Source organism: Salmo salar, chromosome ssa11 (assembly GCF_905237065.1).
Source record: "Salmo salar chromosome ssa11, Ssal_v3.1, whole genome shotgun sequence".
NCBI classification, from domain to species: Eukaryota; Metazoa; Chordata; class Actinopteri; order Salmoniformes; family Salmonidae; genus Salmo; species Salmo salar.
The window spans coordinates 18,532,057-18,552,534 of record NC_059452.1 but is presented as its reverse complement, the minus strand read 5'-3'; the positions used below and the strand labels follow the sequence as shown (position 1 = coordinate 18,552,534).

The 20,478-nt window shown below is 42.5% G+C and overlaps 2 protein-coding genes across 9 annotated transcripts in view; both read left to right on the top strand.

Annotated features, from left to right (window-relative positions):
- The window catches only part of LOC106562169 (transcriptional enhancer factor TEF-1), a 56,835-nt gene extending 49,362 nt beyond the window's left edge, over positions 1-7,473 (top strand). For all 8 annotated transcript variants that reach the window (XM_045689135.1, XM_045689132.1, XM_045689133.1 and 5 more), the window contains 4 exons: positions 1,236-1,409; positions 2,618-2,758; positions 3,397-3,549; positions 4,190-7,473. In XM_045689135.1, coding sequence (XP_045545091.1) covers positions 1,236-1,409; positions 2,618-2,758; positions 3,397-3,549; positions 4,190-4,303 — 582 coding nt within the window. In that variant the 3' untranslated portion in view covers positions 4,304-7,473. The remainder of the gene's footprint in view (positions 1-1,235; positions 1,410-2,617; positions 2,759-3,396; positions 3,550-4,189) is intronic.
- Positions 7,474-10,142: 2,669 nt separating this feature from the next.
- LOC106562108 (ras association domain-containing protein 10) lies at positions 10,143-12,291 on the top strand. The gene has a single exon (XM_014126703.2). It carries the CDS (start codon positions 10,420-10,422, stop codon positions 11,812-11,814), a length of 1,395 nt encoding a protein of 464 aa, XP_013982178.1. The 5' UTR covers positions 10,143-10,419; the 3' UTR covers positions 11,815-12,291.
- Positions 12,292-20,478: the final 8,187 nt, after the last annotated feature.

Below are 20,478 nucleotides of genomic sequence, written 5' to 3'. Positions count from 1 at the left end.
GACACTTTTATCCAGAGCGATTTACAGGAGCAATCATGGTTAAGTACTTTGCCCAAGGGAACATCAATAGGTTTTTCACCTAGTCAGCTTGGGGATTGGAACCAGCAACCTTTTGTTTACTGGCCCAACGCTCTTAACCACTAGGCTACCTGCCACTACTCATCACCACTGCATATGTATCTTTCATGTACCACTCTACCAGGCTACTCATCACCACTACACCACTACACCCTGCCACTGACCTATTCACTGTATCCAGACTAGCACTACCTCAGGGTTTTTTATGGGGTTTTAATGTTGAGGGAAAAAATAACCGCTCGCTCTTATAGCTCTTCTTTTTCATGAAAGCATGTAAAAGCATGTCAAGATAGGGAGGGTATTGTCCGTATTCATGGCCACTCTCATGAGACATAGCTGTCACTCATTTCCAGCTCTTATCGGCCAGTTCTGTCCCCCTCTCACCACACAGAAGGTCTAGCTGCACACTGTCGAGGATCAAAGAGACGAGAATGAATGCACACACTAGATTGAATTCCCTTCGCTAGTTCTGACCGACCATACACAAACACAGAACACTGGGATTAGGGGAAGTAAGATGGACCACAGACCCATGTCACGTCATGTGAAAAGGCACACAGACCAGCAGCCCTAAGCTCATGCCTCACATTCTTTATTGTTTGGTTTGGACGTGAGCGATCTGTCTTGGTTTGTCTGCATTCCCCCGAGAATTTTATTTTGTTATTGATATCGCATGACAACAGCCATTAATCTTGTATTTAGCTGAATATTTGAGATGGTTACATGGCCTTAAGGCTAGGCTGGAGAGGCCATGCAGCACTCTGGTACTGAAGTAAAGGGCAACAGTGACTTTGAAATAACCCTCATGATAAGATTTGACTCTCTCACAACCAGAGCATTAGGACAATAGTACAGATTTAATTGTGAAGATATTCCCGGATTTGCTGGCATTTCTCCTTTTTGTCTTATGACTATATATCTTATTTATATTTTTATATCTCATACAGATGGAGAACAGACTGACTGGTACTGTAAATTAGAATAGTTTTGCTGAGGATCTCAGTCAGCCAGATGTTCTACAGTTATTGAAAACAGAACAGTAATAAACTGGCAACTTCTTTATGAGAGATCAATACTCAAAAGCATTTTTTTAATGATTTACATATGTGTCTTTCTGATATTAGCTCTGTAAGATCCTCATGTTAACTGTCTTTCAGTACAACAAGCACCTCTTTGTGCACATCGGACAGACGAACCACTCCTACAGCGATGCCTTGCTGGAGTCAGTGGACATTCGTCAGATTTATGATAAATTCCCTGAAAAGAAAGGAGGACTGAAGGAGCTCTTTGGCAAGGGTCCCCAGAATTCCTTCTTCCTCATAAAATTTTGGGTGAGTGTCATGTTGCAAAGTGTCTGCACTGGTCTGGTGACTGAATAGCACTTGAGTGTGTACAGTAGGCCAGTGTGTTTGTATGAAGAAAGAAGTAAGAAAAGATATGGAGAAGAAAAATAAACTCAAACAGATATTTAAACAAATATGTTCACAGAACTACTCACTATTAATTAGCTTGTGAAATGAAACGGGTGAGATTGAATGCATTTTGTTCTACATTAGTATCTCCATAAAGATATATTGTATATCATTTCTCATGTTGTTTCTGTGGTATAAAGCATTTCCTGTTTTACAACCCAGAGAAAACGGAATTTGTTTGGTTTCATCTCTAGTGAACGGGTTTAATCAGAGGCTAAACACTGAAGATGGCTGCAGAATGCATGTTGCTATATTTGGCCTCGCATAGCAGGAGAACTTGTGATCAAAGCGCTCGCTAATTCAGTGTAATATCTCAAAACAATGGAGTGACCTGGTTGCACTCTTAATGGCTGTTTAAACATTGCATGTATTTTACCCCAATGGAAAATGCTAACTAGCGGCAGCCAACAAAGTGGGGCTCGCCATCGCAGCCAGAACAGCCCGCTCAAATTCCTTTTGAAGTGACCGGCCAATCTGAATTTCAAATGAAAGGCACAATCTGCACAATAATTAAAGTGTAACTGCTTTGACTAATGAAGGAGGAGGATGCTATAGAAGGAGATGTGCTCTTTTTGTCCCCATAATGAACATGATGTCCTGGACCTGGAGAGCTGCCCTCAGAGCACTGCTCCTTTTCACTAGCATGAATCATCCTCTTAACATAACTTCATTTAATCTCCTTTATAATCTAGTTCCAAATATGGAATACATTTACATAGTCATTCAGAGGTGGCTAAGAAGTGTTTTATTTATTTAAGACTATCCGTTCACTTTATCACTGATGCCCCACTAGATGGTCATACATTCACAGGTGTCGGTCATTATTTATTTAAGATAAATTACGACTTTCAATCTACACTGTCATTTTTCCATTGCATGGTGCATATCCATACAACATTCTGCATTCCATTCAATTGTCATCTCATTGCCCTCTCACTTAGAGGGGCAGTATTGTGATGATGGCCATTTTTGAGCTAAGACACATTTCTTTCACCTCATATGGATGAAGAAATGGAACACATTTCTGTCTTACCAACAACTTATATTGTGTTATTTGTGGTTCCCAGGCTGACTTGAACTGCAACATTCAGGATGAAGCGGGGGCTTTCTATGGAGTGACCAGTCAGTATGAGAGCTCCGAGAACATGACAATCACCTGCTCAACTAAGGTGTGCTCCTTTGGCAAGCAGGTGGTCGAGAAGGTGGAGGTGGGTACTCAACCAGTCTTATTGTTCCAAAAAATGATCGTATTCTGTAAATGACATATTCAGTCATCAGTATATGTCTAGGTGGAAGAAGCGCACACCTGGTTAGGTGAGGTTCTCAGGTGAGCCGCACACTCTTAAGAGTTCAGATGAAATCATTTATTACCAAGGTTTCGACAGCCAAGCTGTCTTCATCAGGGTTTCATGACAAACACTGCGGGTCACTAGTTTATGTAGTTTGGAAGGACACACACAGGTGTCTGTAATCCTGGCCAGCTGTGGCATGATTTCATTGGTCGATTTACAAATATCAATAGAACATATAAAAAAGCATGAATGGATTACATACGATCATAGTTACAATTAGGTTACATCATATAGGCCTACAAACACTTTAGTTACAATGGATAACAAAAACACAATCATCAGATCAAACTCTACGATGAGACCGAAGGGAGCAAGTGTCTTTAAATTAAAGATCCAGGCGGTCTCTCGTTTTAACAATAAATTGTCAAGGTCACCCCCTCTCCTAGGGAGGGTGATGTGTTCGATGCAGATATAGTGAAGGTATACAGTATGTGTGACATAGCTATCAGTATATGCGGCACACATTTCTGGATGTTGGTTCTCTCTCTCTCCAGACGGAGTATGCCCGGTTTGAGAACGGACGCTTTGTGTACAGGATAAGCCGGTCTCCCATGTGTGAATACATGATCAACTTTATCCACAAGCTCAAACACCTGCCTGAAAAATACATGATGAACAGTGTCCTGGAGAACTTCACCATTCTATTGGTAAGGATTACTTCTTGTCCTGTCCGTCCTACTACTGCTTCCTAAAGCAGGCAAATACAAAAGCCAGTCTCCCACTACTCTAACCTGTGGCTAGGACCCTCCCTTTCCTTTATGCTAGCTTTCTGCTGGGCTCCTTTGGCTCCAGCGAACCTGAAAAGAGGAGCTCTGACTGGGGCCTGAGATGAGCATCGTTCCATGCTCCTGCATTCCTAACATTCCACAGGGGATGGAACGCAGTGTGGGGAGCCTTATCATCTGCAGGGGAGAGGAAAGGAGGAGGGGGGGGGAGCGATCAGAGAGGGTGGGGACCCCTGTTATTAGCCATCACATGGGGGCTTAAAGTCCTATTCTCCACTGCAGAGAGAGCTCTTTTTAATGCATGTGTGGGTGTGCACTCTCAACCCTGCCCCGGTTTTGTTTGTTTCATTTTCTTCACACACTCCTTTAAATTCCTTAGATTTACAAATGTACTTGTTTTTGTCATACTGTTTGCTGATTGACATCTGTCCGTGGGCCTTTTAACATCGGAAAGTCCTTTTCCTGAGACCCATATTCCTCTCCAGAGACTGCTCATTGCATTACATGGAGTGGGATTGCGTTAGGTCCCGAATGACTAACATGACATCTCTGTCTCTTCCAGGTGGTGACGAACAGGGACACACAGGAGACTCTGCTGTGTATGGCGTGTGTGTTCGAGGTGTCGAACAGCGAGCACGGTGCGCAGCATCATATCTACCGATTGGTGAAGGAATGAGACTCCTGAACCCCCTGAATCCTCCCTTTACATAGACTAAAGAACCTCAAAACAAAGTGACAGTGCCTCTAGCTGAAAATCACACATGCACTGCTTTTCGGTCACATTTTGGGCGAGGCCTATTGTCATTAATTTCTTTGTATATTAATGTATGTATTTGATGTTTGACTGCAGCTGTGAATTGCGGTACAGTTGTTCTATGTTTTGATACAGGATAAATTCTTCATTTTAAGGATGGCAAGTCAATCTTTGTTTGTAGGATGTACATATAAAAGAGGCAGTATGTAAGGAATCAGTTGGTTGGGTTTAATTTGGTCAGCAGACATTATGTGTGTGTTGTCTTCTTCCGCTTTGATCTTGTAATGTACACTTAGAAAACACTAGGAAGATGTTGTCTGTTCCCCATGGGTCCTGTAAACTACATGTATATCTGTAGTTGATTTGTGAGCATATAGGTCACAGGAGGTTGGTGCCACCTTAATTGGGGAGGACGGGCTCGTGGTAACGACTGGAGTGGAATCAGTGGAATGGTATCAAATACATCGAACACACTGTTTCCAGGTGTTTGATGTAATTCCATTTTCTCCGTTCCAACCATTATTATGAGCCGTCCTCCCTTCAGCAGCCTCCTGTGGTGTAGATATACAAACCGTACATACACACTTGACCAATGGGTTTTCCAAAGAAAAGCATTTTTAAAAACATTTTGGGGATAATAAAATTGCTACACGAAAGTTAGTCGAAGGCAGGTGATTGTGGGCGTCATGATAGTGAAGTTATTGCTTTACAAAAACATCTGTTTCTTTCAGGGAAATAAGATACCGATCCCTCTGGACAATCCACGGTCTTAGACACTAACAGCAGAATGAATGCACTGTGATTACACTACAGACACCTAGTTCAACCTGTGTCTCTGCCTCAGACAGGGCTTACAAGTCTTACATTGCAATAAGGAATCCAAACATCTGTCCTGTTCCAGTGTCCGACGGAGTCATTAAAATGGATTTGATTCTAAAAACCATGAAAGCACTACTTTAGCTACTCTGAGTGGACTGCCACCTTGTCCTAAGCACTTGGTTCCCCTTCTAGGACATGCCAATTTTAACTTTTACCTTTTTCTTTTAGATGTGTGATTTAAGGTTTTAGGATATCCTGAAATAACCATGAGAAAATGGATCACTTCTTAGACAGCGGGCTGTGTTCAGTATGCAGTTTCATTGCCTCTAAACAGATGATGCATTTTTTTCTGGCCATTGCAGTGTTATTTCTACTAAGTTCTAGCCGATGTCGCTGCCTTTACGTTCACACCACCCCATGAATCTGTGGCCTACACCAATTCCGAGCCTTAAAACATGTTACGGACGTGTGAATTTCAAAAGATGCCACTAAAGCTGTGATCTCTTTCCTAAGCTGGGTGACTCATTTTCACATTTTGTAGGAATTCTACTACAGTACAATCTGCCAAAGTGTAACAGTGTACAGTGCCTTATTGTATGGTGTCAAACTGGCCTTGGTTCACTTTTAAGAATGTATTTTGTTTTTAACACGCACAAAAAAATATATTAAATCACTCACCAATATACATATTGGTACAAAATTTTACCACACACACACACACACACACACACACACACACACACACACACACACACACACACACACACACACACACACACACACACACACACACACACACACACACACACACACACACGAGTTAAACGGAGTTACTTTTTAACATAAATAAGAACTGACTTTGCCTTTCCTGTTCTGAAAGACCAAAAATACAGAGATACATACGATCTCTAGACATGTCCTGCACTGTAGCATGGAAGTGCCTTTGGTTTAGAATCTCCAGCAATGAAAATACTAAATATTCTGAATTAAGTGTTGCTAAACCAAAAAGAGATGTAATGACACCAATCACCACATTGCCTTGTTGAAGGTTTGTACTAGATGACAAGGGACAGTGAGTGAGTCGATCCATGGTGAAATAAATGATATATTAATATAATTTGGTTTTAAGAAATGATCTGTTAAGAAGAGTACCTGTACTATACATGTGTGTAAAGTTATAGTCTGTGAAAGGCCTGTTTGACCAGACAGCAACTGATAGAATGGAGGATGGTGACTCATTCCAGCAGCTGTGAAGTCACATAGGCTTACAACTTTACCTTAAGAAGAGATACATGTTTTCTGATTCTTACTAAATTATTTATGGGAACGTCTTATTCTGAGTCATAGCAGAAAATGTTTCTGGTGGATACAGACAAAGTTGGTTCAATTGCTCAGTATTTTTGCTACAGCCCTATGGAGACTGGAGTTCAGTAGGCATATATATTTTTTCTTTGTTGACTGTTTTATCTCCCTTTTTTCCCTGTGTACTAGTTCACGTTAATGAATAACTTACTGAGGTGTTCCTGTTTTATTGTTCTACATGTATATGATGGTTTGTGATTACATTTTGGGTATATTCCAAGCCCCAAGAGGGTGGTGATGCTGTTACTGCTACACTGCTGGTACATTTGACATGTGAGTTCCAAGCTGGAACAGCTGACTGTACCTCCCATTTCTCTGGGGACCAGAAGACTGTTGCCTTTGATCAGATGAATTGTCTAGAGGACATTCTGAATAAAATGGACATAAAGCATGGATGTCTAGAGGACACTCTGAATAAAATGGACATAAAGCATGGATGTGTAACAGAATCTCCACACAATCATATCAGCAGTTTAGCTCTTGTTGTTATTTGTTTGTAATTTTGTCTAAATGTAGGTACTGGTACCTTTTTTGTTGGTTATTACTATTTTAAGATGTTGGCTTTAAAGTGAACTTTTAAATAGTTCAGATAGTATCATAAAAACAACTATTGGGTTTGTGTGCAGAGATTTTTTTTTGTAAAAAGGTGCTTTGTATAAAATGATATATCCTGGCTTTTCTTGGTACAGAAGTGTGATATCTTTTCATATCCATGACAGTAAAGCGTTGGAGCAAGGGACAGAAAATAAAATAAAACCTGCTATGTGTATGTGTTCTCTACTGCATATGGTCTTGTCTTTGCTCCGTAACATTTTGATGCCTTCTTGATAAAGTGGTCGATATTTTGTAGCTTTCTAGATACTTTGTATGTATACAATATTGAAGTTAAATAAATCTGGAAAAATATGGTCTCCCTTTTTATTCTGTGAACAACTGACAGTGAGAATGCAACAAAAAGAAATTCGGAGCATCTCCACATTAACACTTGAATTCTAACTAAACCTTTAGATGAATAAACATAATATGTAAGAACACATCAGCTGTACTAACCACAAATACACAACAGAGGGAGCTATTCCCTGGCTTTTGTATTGGTGCCAGCCTTGTTGCAGTATCTCCATACTGTTACAGTGTGTCATGTGGCAGTATTTTCAAATATGAAACTAGATTTCATAAACTGGGACAACAATTTACAAAATAAGCCCCTATAACAACAATAATGAAGCCACTTACACAGGCTGCACTCTTTGATAAAGATTGTTTACATTTAACAGACACTCTTATCTAGAGCGACTTACAGGAGGAATTAGGGGTAGGTGCCTTGCTCAAGGGCACATCAAGAGATGGTTCGAATCCCCCAGCCGACTACATGAACAAGCACCCTTTCAGTTCCTGGCCCAAAGCTCTTAAGGTTCCGCTAGGCTACCTGCCGCCCAATGTTATTATCCCTAGAGCACAGCCCTCTCTCAGCTAAAGTTCTATGCTTCGTTCATTTTGAATAAGATCTAGCATGACTATTGCACTTAATTATATATATTTTTTGAGAATAACTTATGAAGCATTAGTGTCATTGTAAAATGTATCACTTTCCTTTTTGAATAACAGTTATCATGGGTAATACTGAACGCTAACACCAGATGGAGCCATTATCAAATGAAAGACTTGTCCATCGGACCAACCGAAAAAAGACTGAAGGCCACGGTGCTGCTGTTTAGCAGTTGCACTGACATGCTCATTCTGTAACACTGTTGTAAAAAGTGCTAGCATATTTCAACCTGGAGCCTAGGTATGTCTATTGCTCTCTCATTCACTCACTCACTCACACAACGGTTATACCTTGTAATGGTTTTACGTTGTAATGACTGTAACATCAGTAGTTTAGTGTGCTTAAATAATCAGAGACAGAACAACTCGTCCGTCTACAGAATGCCCTCTCTCTATCCTCTCTCTCCACTGACACTGTCCACATAATATCTAACAGATGTGTGTCTGTCTGTCTGGCTCATGTGTGTGAGAGGATCTGATTATGGAGACATGTTTAAATCCATGCACAGTGTACCAGTGTAATCTTCCCAGGGGTCAGAGCCCTGCCAGATTTGGACTACTACACTTCCTGTTTCTAGGGAGGCGTTTACACAGCTGTATCTGAGTACAAGAATACTGGACTCTCATAATGGGTGTGAAATGTTCCCTACTATGGTCTTGATTCATGGTGTAGCTGTCCTCACTTGACAGGTACCAGCAGGGGGTCAGAATTTCTCTCTAATTCCAGATAAATCCTTGAGATCAAGGTTAGAACGCTGCCTTCGGAATGAACCAGGAAGTGATCATCCCATTCGGCACAGACGTCATTTCAACGTCTAGTTTTGGTTTACATTTGGTTGAGTTGTCATCTAATGAGAAGTCAACGTAAAATCAACAAAGAATGTCACGTCGTTGGATTTAGGTGAAAAGTTAGGTGAAAAAAAGTCGACATTCCGTTACGTTTCCCACGTTGATTCAACGTCATCACAATGAATTGTTTTTGTTGAAATGACGTGGAAACAACATTGATTCAACCTGTTTTTTTCCCACTGGGTTGTTGAACTGATGTTGATGATGAACATGTAGGAATAGAAAAGTGAGATGAGGCAATGTACCGTGGAACCACGAAGCTGGCTCAATACAACCACTTTTCTTTTACCATCTGTTTGTTGGGGTGTTTGTTAGTCAAGTGACATATGTGTGTCACCCAGAGAAGACGCATGGTGCAATGTATTAGGCTACAGCCTCCTATGCAGATGTGTGTAAATTAGTCTTACCTTGTACACTGCACGCTAATGTATTTGGTTTTAAAAAAAGTATAGCTGCTCAGCAGTAAGATAACATCTTCTGATTTAGGGATGTCAGTACCTTAATTCACTCCTCTCATTGTCACTATTCGAAGTGTTGCACAACCCCCAGGGCTGTCTGCATTTCTGTTGGCATCATCCAAGGTACCACATGATATAATATGATGTTTACCTGGGTGGTGAAATGAAAGATGAATAGGCCTACACATTGGGTCTCATTCATAAACATTTACTAGAGTAAATTATTATAAATTAATATTAGTAATAATAATACATGTGCATTTATACAATTATTATTATAAGTATTGTTATAATTGTACATATCACTACTATTGTTATTGATGTGGTACTTGTTGTAATTATTGTTATCATTATTAGTTGTAGTATTAGTCGTTTGGTGTTGTTATTCATGGATAATAGTGTTGTTGTTGTTGTTATTGTTATTGTTATTGGGGTGGCACGTAGCCTAGTGGTTATAGCGTTGGACCATTAACCGAAAGTTTGCTAGTTCGAATCCCAGAGCTGACAAGGTAAAAATCTGTCATTCTGCCCCTGAACAAGGCACTATTCCTAGGCCGTCATTGTAAGTAAGAATTTGTTCTTAACTGACTTGCCTAGTTAAATATAAATTGTTATCACGTTTTATCAAAATACGAAATCAGGTTCTCTGGGATAGTAACAAACTGTATGGGCGGTGTTACTTGTAGTGTTTTGGAACTGTACAGTTGTCATGTGATCAAAGCAGAGCGAGTCTCCGGTTGTAAGCACAGCGCGCAAAGGGCGCAGTTGAGTGTGCGTACTTGGACACAGACAGCGATAGCGAGGACTTCCCATCCGCTACCAACTACCTGAGGGAACGCGTAAAATGAACAATTTATCTCAGAATGTTGGATGTTGCTTTCTATTCTAACGTATGCAGATGTACAACTAATTTAGCACTTAAATGACAAAACTGTTCCAATCCGTTTCCAGCCTCAACGGAATTTGAATGGTTATCTAAAGGGGAATAACGTTTCGTTTTAGTTTATGATGGAGTCCAAGGAAAGTAAGATATCTGTGTGGGTTTGCCGAGAGGAGAAGCTTGTCTCCGGACTGTCAAAGCGCACCACCTGTACAGATGTGGTCAATGTGCTCCTAGAGGATCAAAACTTGCAACAATGTGTCTCTGCAGCCATGCTCTCGGGATCACCCCAATCCTATTGCATCGTAGAAAAATGGAGAGGATCTGAGAGAATTTTGCCGAATAAAACAAAGATCCTTCGACTTTGGGGCGCGTGGGGAGAGGAGCAGGAGAACGTGCGGTTTGTGTTGGTTAAAAATGAGGCTTCATTGGCTAACCACGGACCCCGGAGCGCAGAGGCCCGTGTGGTGCTCAGCAAGGAGAGCCCGTGCATTTACAAGGGGACAGCAAGAGCCACCATGGGCTTCTCACCTGAGAAACAACGTCGGATTGTTAGGAAAGCTTTCAGAAAGTTGGATAAAATAAATAAAAAGAGGGCGCAAACCGTCTCCAAGGATGCGCCCACTGGGGAGAAAATGGAAACTTTGGTTCACCTGGTCATATCCCAGGACCACACAATCCGCCAACAGATCCAGAGAATTAAAGAACTGGACAGAGAGATAGAAAGGTATGAAGCTAAAGTTCATTTTGACAGGATGAAAATGCATGGGATCAATTACGTGCAGGACACATACTTAGTGGATGCGCATTCTGACGGGCTCCCCAAGCAGGAGGGTGAGAAGCCGTGCTCGGCGGAGGATGTTGCCCAGTTTGAGGAGTATGCCCAACGGTGTGAGGAGGTGATTAGACTTCAGGATGAATTGGCTGAGCACGAAGCGCTCATGGACAGCATTACTGTGGAGATCCAAGAGGAACTTAACCAGAGGTGGATGAAGCGAAGGCAAGAGGAGCTGTCAAGTAAAGAGGTGGAACCCAGCGCGGGAGAGACCGCTATGTGGGTATCAACAGCCCATGCGACACACACAGACACTTTAGCCCTAGAGGCTGACACATCATTCGAGAACGATTTGCTTCTGGAGGAGGAGAGGATCAAAACGCAGCTGGATACTAGTTTATACATTGGACTGCGCTTGAACACGGATTTGGAGGCTATCAGGAATGATTTGAATGTAACCCAGGATATTTGGGGGGCGAAAGAAAAGGAGATACGGGATTTGCTGGAGAAAGTGAACTCATTGTATATAGAGGATAACGAGACACCAAGCGAGGACAATGACTGCAACTCTGTGGTTACTGAGGCAGCAATGATGCCTCCCCTGGAGACGAAAAGCGAGTGGGTGGAGCAAGCCAGGGGGCTTTCAAAGACATGCAATGCCAACGATGACGACTCAGACACTGGCCTGAGCTCCATGCACAGTCAGGACTCGGATAACCCACCTGTGTGCGAGTCATTGGTATAATTTGCCAGGATGCTTCAAATTCTATTGACAATTATGGGACATTATTACTGTTTGTCTAAAAACTCAGGGATCTGACAGAGTATATCCCCACAATGAAAACACAATACAATGTATTCAAAAATGTCCCAAAATGTATTGACTAATATGTAGCTTACCCCAATACAGAGTCAAAATACTTGGTCACTTAAATATATGCACTTATAGCTATTCGCATATTTTGCTGCCTTTTCTCTATAAAAAAAACCCTTTGACCTGTGCCAGGATAAGACACACCTCAGTGTTATCGGTCAGATTATTATTGGTTAAGGGATGGAAGTCTTTGTGTTTGCAAGACTAACAGACTTAAAATAGACCATGCTAAATGTAACACTGCACAAGTGCTAATTCTGGTTGGAATGTGATTCTGTGGACACACTGATGAGTCTTAAATATGAAGGGTGTATGGCATACTAAAATAAACATCATTTACAAAGCTTATGTGGAATTGCTTCATTGAAATGTGCAGAAAATGACTTTGCCTTGCCTAATCAATACTAAGTCTGCAAATTGTATGCATCAGGAAAGAGTTTGGGAAGAGTGAAAAGTATAGGATGATGTTAAACAATGTATGTGTATGTATGTGTGTGTGTGTGTGTGTGTGTGTGTGTGTGTGTGACATGCATGTGCGTATGTGTGAGAGTGTGTGGATGCATGCATCACTGTGTGTGTGTGTGTGTTCATGCCCTTGCGTGCATGTGTGCTTGAGAGAGACGGTGGGTAGGGTAAGGGGTGGCATGCAGCGTTACGCAATGGGATGAAAACTCCAAGCAGATGCTGGGCTCACACAGCGCAAACCAGAGCCTGTACAGTACATAATGGATCAGGGATACATACAGGACGTTTGTGCCACAGTGTGAGTGAGAAAGGCCAGGAGGGCATGAAGGATTTGGGCTCATATCCATGGGCGTCAGGGGATTCCCAATCAATGTGACTGAGGCCAGGGGTGAAAACTTCCTCTGACATAAACCACACAGGGAAAAGCAGCAGAGATGCCTTTGACAGAGAGACACAGTAGTATGGCATTACATTGCATTTCCCCACAATAGCGAGTGTGAGGCTGGCTGTCTGGCCCAGGTGGGGTATCACATGATGCTACTGTATTTCACTGTTGACTGGTCTTCAGTCAGGCTTCAGATCCAGTCCCTCACAGCCAGGGTCTCATAAGAGGATCACCCCCCCTTCTCCTCCCTCCTGCCCACTCCTACTGTACCCCTGCTATAGTGTGCTCTTAACACATCCCTGAACACTAGATCAAACCAGCATTAGCTGTAATCAGAGGCCTGCTGTTGGCGTTAATCTGGGTGTTGTCTGTTGAGCAGTGTGAGGATTGTAGCTATAAAACCAGAGCTGCAGATGCATTCAGACTGTCACAAATAACATCATCAGGTTTGTTTGCAAAGCTAACGTCAGAGCATTACCTCTGGCTCTACTTCACATTCACCACTGTAGCAACATAGTTTATTTATGCAGAACACTTAACAGATATTAACATTTGAATCATTCAGATAATATTGTTATTACATATGTATAAGCTACAGAATTTCATAACAGGGTGTAATATGCTCCAATGGCCCAAATAGTATTTCTGTCTATCACAGCCAGTGAACATCTGGACTAAAGTATTACCTCACCTCGGGTTGGGCAGGGTAATCATGGATTAAAGCAACATACTGTACGTTTGGCCAATAGCCTTTCCAGATGACAAAATTATAAAATATTATAATAGGGCTGGATTATAATGTGGGTCGAAAACCAGTCATAATGAAAACCTCCAGTCTGAGTGGTAGGGTTACTTTACTCTCTAACCATGCTATTTCAGAAATGATTTTATCATTCCAATCACTCTCAATTACATTAAGTCTGTTCAGAAATTGATATTTGCATGCCACCAGCACACCACTGAATGAACTAGTACGTGATCTGGATGCATTAGTGGATGCACTCAGAGGTCACAACAGATAGAGAATGCTAATCCCTTTTTAATGTCGGTCCAGAAACACTTGCTAGAGTTTATGGGAACCTCTCGTACCCTCCTCAGTAATAAAGTCAAGGATCCGTGACGCACCAGCAAGGAGGAATGCTGTAAACCCCCCTTCCTGGCTGTACAGGCTCAGGAACACATAGTGTATGTCTTCCACTGATATACACTACAGGGGCTAGGTTCGATTTTTACTCACACAAGAATGGCCACCCAACTAGTATGACATTTTACTGTTGTTGTAGCTTATGTCAGTATTTTCATGAGGCTCTCTTCACACACACACACACACACACACACACACACACACACACACACACACACACAGAGAGAGAGAGAGAACTACCACACTATCAGATTCCAATATTTGAAGGTTCAGTGACTCCAGAGTAAATGAACCCAAAATAGAGAGAACCTAGCCACTGATATACACTACAGGGGCTAGGTTCGATTTTTACTCACACAAGAATGGCCCCCCAACTAGTATGACATTTTACTGTTGTTGTAGCTTATGTCACTATTTTCATGAGGCTCTCTTCACACACACACACACACACACACACACACACACACACACACACACACACACACACACACACAGAGAGAGAGAGAACTACCACACTATCAGATTCCAATATTTGAAGGTTCAGTGACTCCAGAGTAAATGAACCCAAAATAGAGAGAACCTAGCCACTGATATACACTACAGGGGCTAGGTTCGATTTTTACTCACACAAGAATGGCCCCCCAACTAGTATGACATTTTACTGTTGTTGTAGCTTATGTCACTATTTTCATGAGGCTCTCTTAAACACACACACACACACACACACACACACACACACACACACACACACACACACACACACACACACACACACACACACACACACACACACACACACACACACACACAGAGAGGGAGAGAACTACCACACTATCAGAACTCCAATATTTGAAGGTTCAGTGACTCCAGAGTAAATGAACCCAAAATAGGGCGCAGGTGTCAATCAAGTCATGGTCATGGGACACTGCATTGCTCGGGGGGATGTTTGTTTGTGTTTTAAACAAGAGGGAGAAAAAAATGTCAGCGCCAAACTGAGTTTCCAGACCAATAAGCAAGGCTCCAATCATCCTGACACTCACTACAATCATCCATCTCTCTGATTTGGCTGCTTTACAGTAGGATAGAATTTATATTTGGCATTCAGAGCCATTGAACATTGTATACAGGAACCATGACAACAACATACAAGCCAAGCACAGCATGCACGCAGCCACGAAAGCACCCCCATCCATAAGCATCACAGCATACTGAGCGCACTAACTCAAAAGGAGAAACTACTTGAGGTGTTTACACATTTTCTTTTGTTTCTAACAGCCTGGAGTAGGAGTCCACTGTTGGCTTAAATACTGACCAGGTTCTTATGACGTTCTGATTTTCCACCATATACAGTCGGCTACTTTGGTGGTTCCAGCAGTTTTCCTACAAAGACGAATTATAGCTAAACTAAACTCCTTACTGTATGGATTCCTAGATACCACACACACTGTAAACCAACCAGTGTTTAGTATACACACTGTACCTGTATACAGTAGGTATCCAGTGTCAGGTGTTGGATCTGAGACATAGCAGCAGTATACATTACTGCCTCCATCCTGGAAGCCTGGCAGGAGGTTCTCTGTTTTATGTGTTTGATTATGATTGGATAAATCAAAACCGGAGGACTAACAATGGCTATTCAATATTTTCAATGTATCGTATAAATGCACAGAGGTGCTATGAGAAAGTTCTGTAATTATTTTGGGATGTCTAGTGAGAACCTCAAGGTTATAATGCAGACAAAGCCTATTATGGCACAATGCACTTCTTCCGTGGTCTCCAACTGCTCTTAAACGCTAGTAAAACTAAATGCATGCTTTTCAACCGTTCGCTGCCCAAACCCGCCCGCCCGACTAGCATCTGTCAACGCTATCCTTGGTAGCAGGAAAGGGGCAGAGTCAAGCGCAGGAGATGGAGGTCCGTTAACACAGATGTTTTATTGAACACTGTATAAATAAGGTAGCCACAAGGCAGGGTGTGCAAAACACACGATAGGAGAACAACTCCCCCCCAAAAATGTTTAAACGCACGGGGGCGCAGCCCGGCAATCCAAATGTATAATCCAAAGTACGCTACGTAGTAAAAGGCAGCGCAGAATACCAACTGCCACTCACACATGACATTAAATAATCCCGCACGAATTCCCCAAACAAAAAGACAAACTAAATACCCCCCCCCCCACTAAATGACTAACAAGAAACAGGTGCGGACCTAGACAGACAAAACCAAAAGACACAGAAACATAGATCGGTGGCAGCTAGTAGGCCGGCGACAAGACCGCCGAGCACCGCCCGACCGGGGGAGGGGCGCCACCTTCTGTGGACACTGTGACAGCATCACTACCCTGGACGGTTCTAACTTAGAATATGTGGACAACTACAAATACCTAGGTGTCTGGCTAGACTGTAAACTCTCCTTCCAGACTCATATTAAACATCACCAATACAAAATCAAATCTAGAATCGGCTTCCTATTTCGCCACAAAGCCTCCTTCACTCACGCCGCCAAACATACCCTCGTAAAACTGACTATCCTACCGATCCTCGACTTCGGCGATGTCATTTACAAAATAGCTTCCAATACTCTACTCAGCAAACTGGATGCAGTCTGGCTTCATATTAGTCGCCAGACCCACTGGCTCCAGGTCATCTAAAAGTCGATGCTAGGTAAAGCTCCGCCTTATCTCAGCTCACTGGTCACGATAACAGCACCCACCCGTAGCACGCGCTCCAGCAGGTATATCTCACTGGTCATCCCCAAAGCCACATCTTCTTTGGCCGCCTTTCCTTCCAGTTCTCTGCTGCCAATGACTGGAACGAATTGTAAAAATCGCTGAAGCTGGAGACTTATATTTCCCTCACTAACTTTAAACATCAGCTATCTGAGCAGCTAACCGATCGCTGCAGCTGTACATAGCCCATCTGTAAATAGCCCACCCAATCTACCTACCTCATCCCCATATTGTTTTATTTACTTTTCTGCTCTTTTGCACACCAGTATTTCTACTTGCACATCATCATCTGCTCATCTATCACTCCAGTGTTAATTTGCTAAATTGTAACTACTTTGCTACTATGGCCTATTTATTGCCTTACCTCCTCACACCATTTGCACACACTGTATATAGACTTTCTTTTTTTCTATTGTGTTATTGACTGTATGCTTGTTTATTCCATGTGTAACTCTGTGTTGTTGTTTGTGTCGCACTGCTTTGCTTTATCTTAGCCAGGTCGCAGTTGTAAATGAGAACTTGTGATCAACTAGCCTACCTGGTTAAATAAAGGTGAAATAAAATAAAAATAAAATATTGGATGAAGAGTGTACGAGTGCATTAAAAGCATTCTTTCTAAGTTGGCTAAATAAGTCACACGAGCATGTTGGTATGTACGTTTGAGGTGTAGAACATAAGACCAGAGGGGTGTTATGTTCCGATCATGCACAATACTTCCATTGAGATTTAGTTAGAAAACTTTTATCCAACATCAAAGATACTTGATAACCATAAAATGGGATCTGATACTTTGACAGCAATTAGCGTTGAGACAAGACACTATCCATGTGGAACCTATTCATGTGTGTTATTCACCCACAGGTACATCACCCATCCACCTCTCTATTGTTACCTGCTTTGATATCTCTCACCTTACACTACTAGCACAGACCTGGGATGGAATGGTGATACTGTAACAAACTGCCCAGAGAACCAGAGAGAGAACTGACATCTATCTGTAAGATCTAGACAGCCACCCTGACGTTACCAGTCTAAACAAATGTATTGGAAAATACTATGTTTCATAGTTTGATTCCTTTGTGTTTGCATATTTGACAAAGGCAGACACTCCAGCGGACTTATTAACATGTCAGAGGGCCTCCTGAGTGGTGCAGTGGTCTAAGGCACTGCATCGCTATCTGTGCCACTAGAGATTCTGGGTTTGAGTCCAGGCCCTGTCGCAGCCGGCTGCGACTGGGAGAACCATGGGGCGGCGCACAATTGGTCCAGCGTCGTCCGGGTTAGGGGAGGGTTTGGCCGGCAGGGATGTCCTTGTCCCATTGCGCACTAGTGACTCCTGTGGCGGGCCGGGTGCAGTGCACGGTGTTTCCTCTGACACGTTGGTGCGGCAGGCTTCCAGGTTACCAAGCAGTGCGGCTTGATGGGTTTTGGAGGACGCAAAGCTCTCAACCTTCGCCTCTCCCGAGTCCGTATGGTAGTTGCAGTGATGAGACAAGACTGTAACTACCAATTGGATACCACAAAATTGGGGGAGAAAACGGGGTAAAAAATATTTTAAAAAATGAACATGTCAGAGAGGGATTAGTCTGAAGCCAAAACTCTAAATGGAACAATGACCCCTCTTCTCTTGTTATACAATCGGTGTCTTTCACAGTTCTCTGCTCATCTGCCATTTCTCATAACTTAATATGCTGTTTGACTTTTGCATTTTGAAAGAACACACAGGCCCTGAGGTAATGTTGACATTTTAATACCTTTGGCTCAGAAAACAATGAATCAGTTTTCAGACTGGTCCAACAGACTGGGACACACCTCAAACAGGTTGAACGTTTTTATGCTCAGTATATGGGCTGTATTAGAAGAGAAGACAACCATCCACTGTGCTTGTCAAATCCACCAAATGCAATATTTCCCCAAACCCATAAAGCCAGAACTCATGAACTAGACAGCACAACCTCCTCTGCCAACCAAGCCACGGCCTGTTCTCCCCGCTTCCATCAGTCAGACGTGGGCTGTAAAGGAGAATCATAGCAAAAACTGTCAGACACACCAATAGTTTCTACCCCCAGACCATCAGGCTACTGAATAACCACTAGGCAGCTATCTGAAATCCCTGTCCCCCTTATTATTGTCTCATCCACTTCTCACTTCCCCCCCTGCTGCTCCCCCTATGGATATTCTACACCCCCCCAATGGACACTTATCCTGCCCCCACCGCCCAATGGACCCTTACAGTGCCACCACCCCCCAATGGACATTTATCCTCGCCCCACCCTCCAATGGACACTTATCATTGCTACAGTTCTAAATGTGTATATATTTGTATTGCATTTTTTATTATTGTCTCATTCACATCTCTTTTTTTTAACCTGCACTGTTGAAGCATAAGAATTTCACTGTACCCTGCGATTACATCTGCGACTCTGTGCATGTGACTAATAAACAAATCTAATCTATCTAATCCTATCAGTGGTTTACACAAACAATCTACAGGAATTCCACCCCAGATCCCACATAAAGGGTTACAAAGTCATGGCATAACATCCATTCCATCTGGCTTCCATGTTAATGATCTTCTGACATGGCTACAGTGGGTGTCTGTACAACATCCCACACACAGAAACAACAACCAGAAACCCTATGGACCTGACCAGTCATGGGAGGGGCCCCTCCCTTTATGGAGCTCATTAGGACCTGAGTGTAAGGAGCTGCCAGCGGTGCCATAAACCATGAGGTCCACTGAGAAAAACACACGAGGTGGTGCAGGGTTCATCTCCTCCTCGTCTCTGCACCATTTATCAGTTAATGAAAACACCCGGGCCTGGCCACTCAGTCAGTTGTGTAAATAGCTGGCTGGCTGAATGGGAGGTTTACAGTGTTCGCATGGCATGTCATGAAGCCTGGTGGGCCTATCACTCTGAAGAAGTTTGGAGCTGTATGGGGGACAACAACATCTCTTGTTTATATTGGTATTGGAATGTTAACTGCAGTAAATGATTGGTATATTGATCTTAATCGCTTTGTGACAGAATAAAATGTGATATTATGTCCCATACTACATTCTATGGCAAACATTCCAATACCGTAACATTATATACTGTTTACATGTGCTATTATCAATAATCATATTACCATACATCCAGACGATGTACTAGAATTAGTTTTTTCCCCCCATACTGACAACTGTATGGCATAGGGAGTGAACTTGTAGAGTTTATGGCCTGTTTTGTGTCTTGACTTAAATGGTAAAAGTAAGGTTTCTTCCTACACAAAGCACAAGAACACCATCACAGCTAGCCATCTTCAAAAAAAGAAGGGAGCGTGCAGGATTGAGAATAGGCCTGATTTGCATTTTGATTTAGGGGGATTACATTACTGGACCCTCACAACGCAGCTTCACTGTGTGGTATAATTGAAGAGAGTTTGGGGAGTGTGCAATGGCCAGCTCATACTGAACAATGTGTCTTGAACCCCTCACGTCTCAGAGGCTGTGACTTCTGGGGGATTCTGGGATGTATTGTTTGTCTCGCTTAGCAGTTGACATCTTGGTGACAGCTCCGTATAAAAGGGACAAAAAAGGTAGTGATTGCAGTGCATGCAAACAGGTTCTTTCTAAACGTGTGCTAAAGGCAGAGCAAGTAGGAGAAGGAGAGGGGCGACAGGCAAACATGCATGAAACAATGTGGCTTTCAGTGGCGCCAGCGAGATACTGTGTGTGCCTCTCAGTGGAAAGGGAATGCACGTGAAGCAGGACTGAGTCAGAGTTCAGGATCCCACACTGGCAGAACCAATACCAGAGCAGAAGTTAAAACA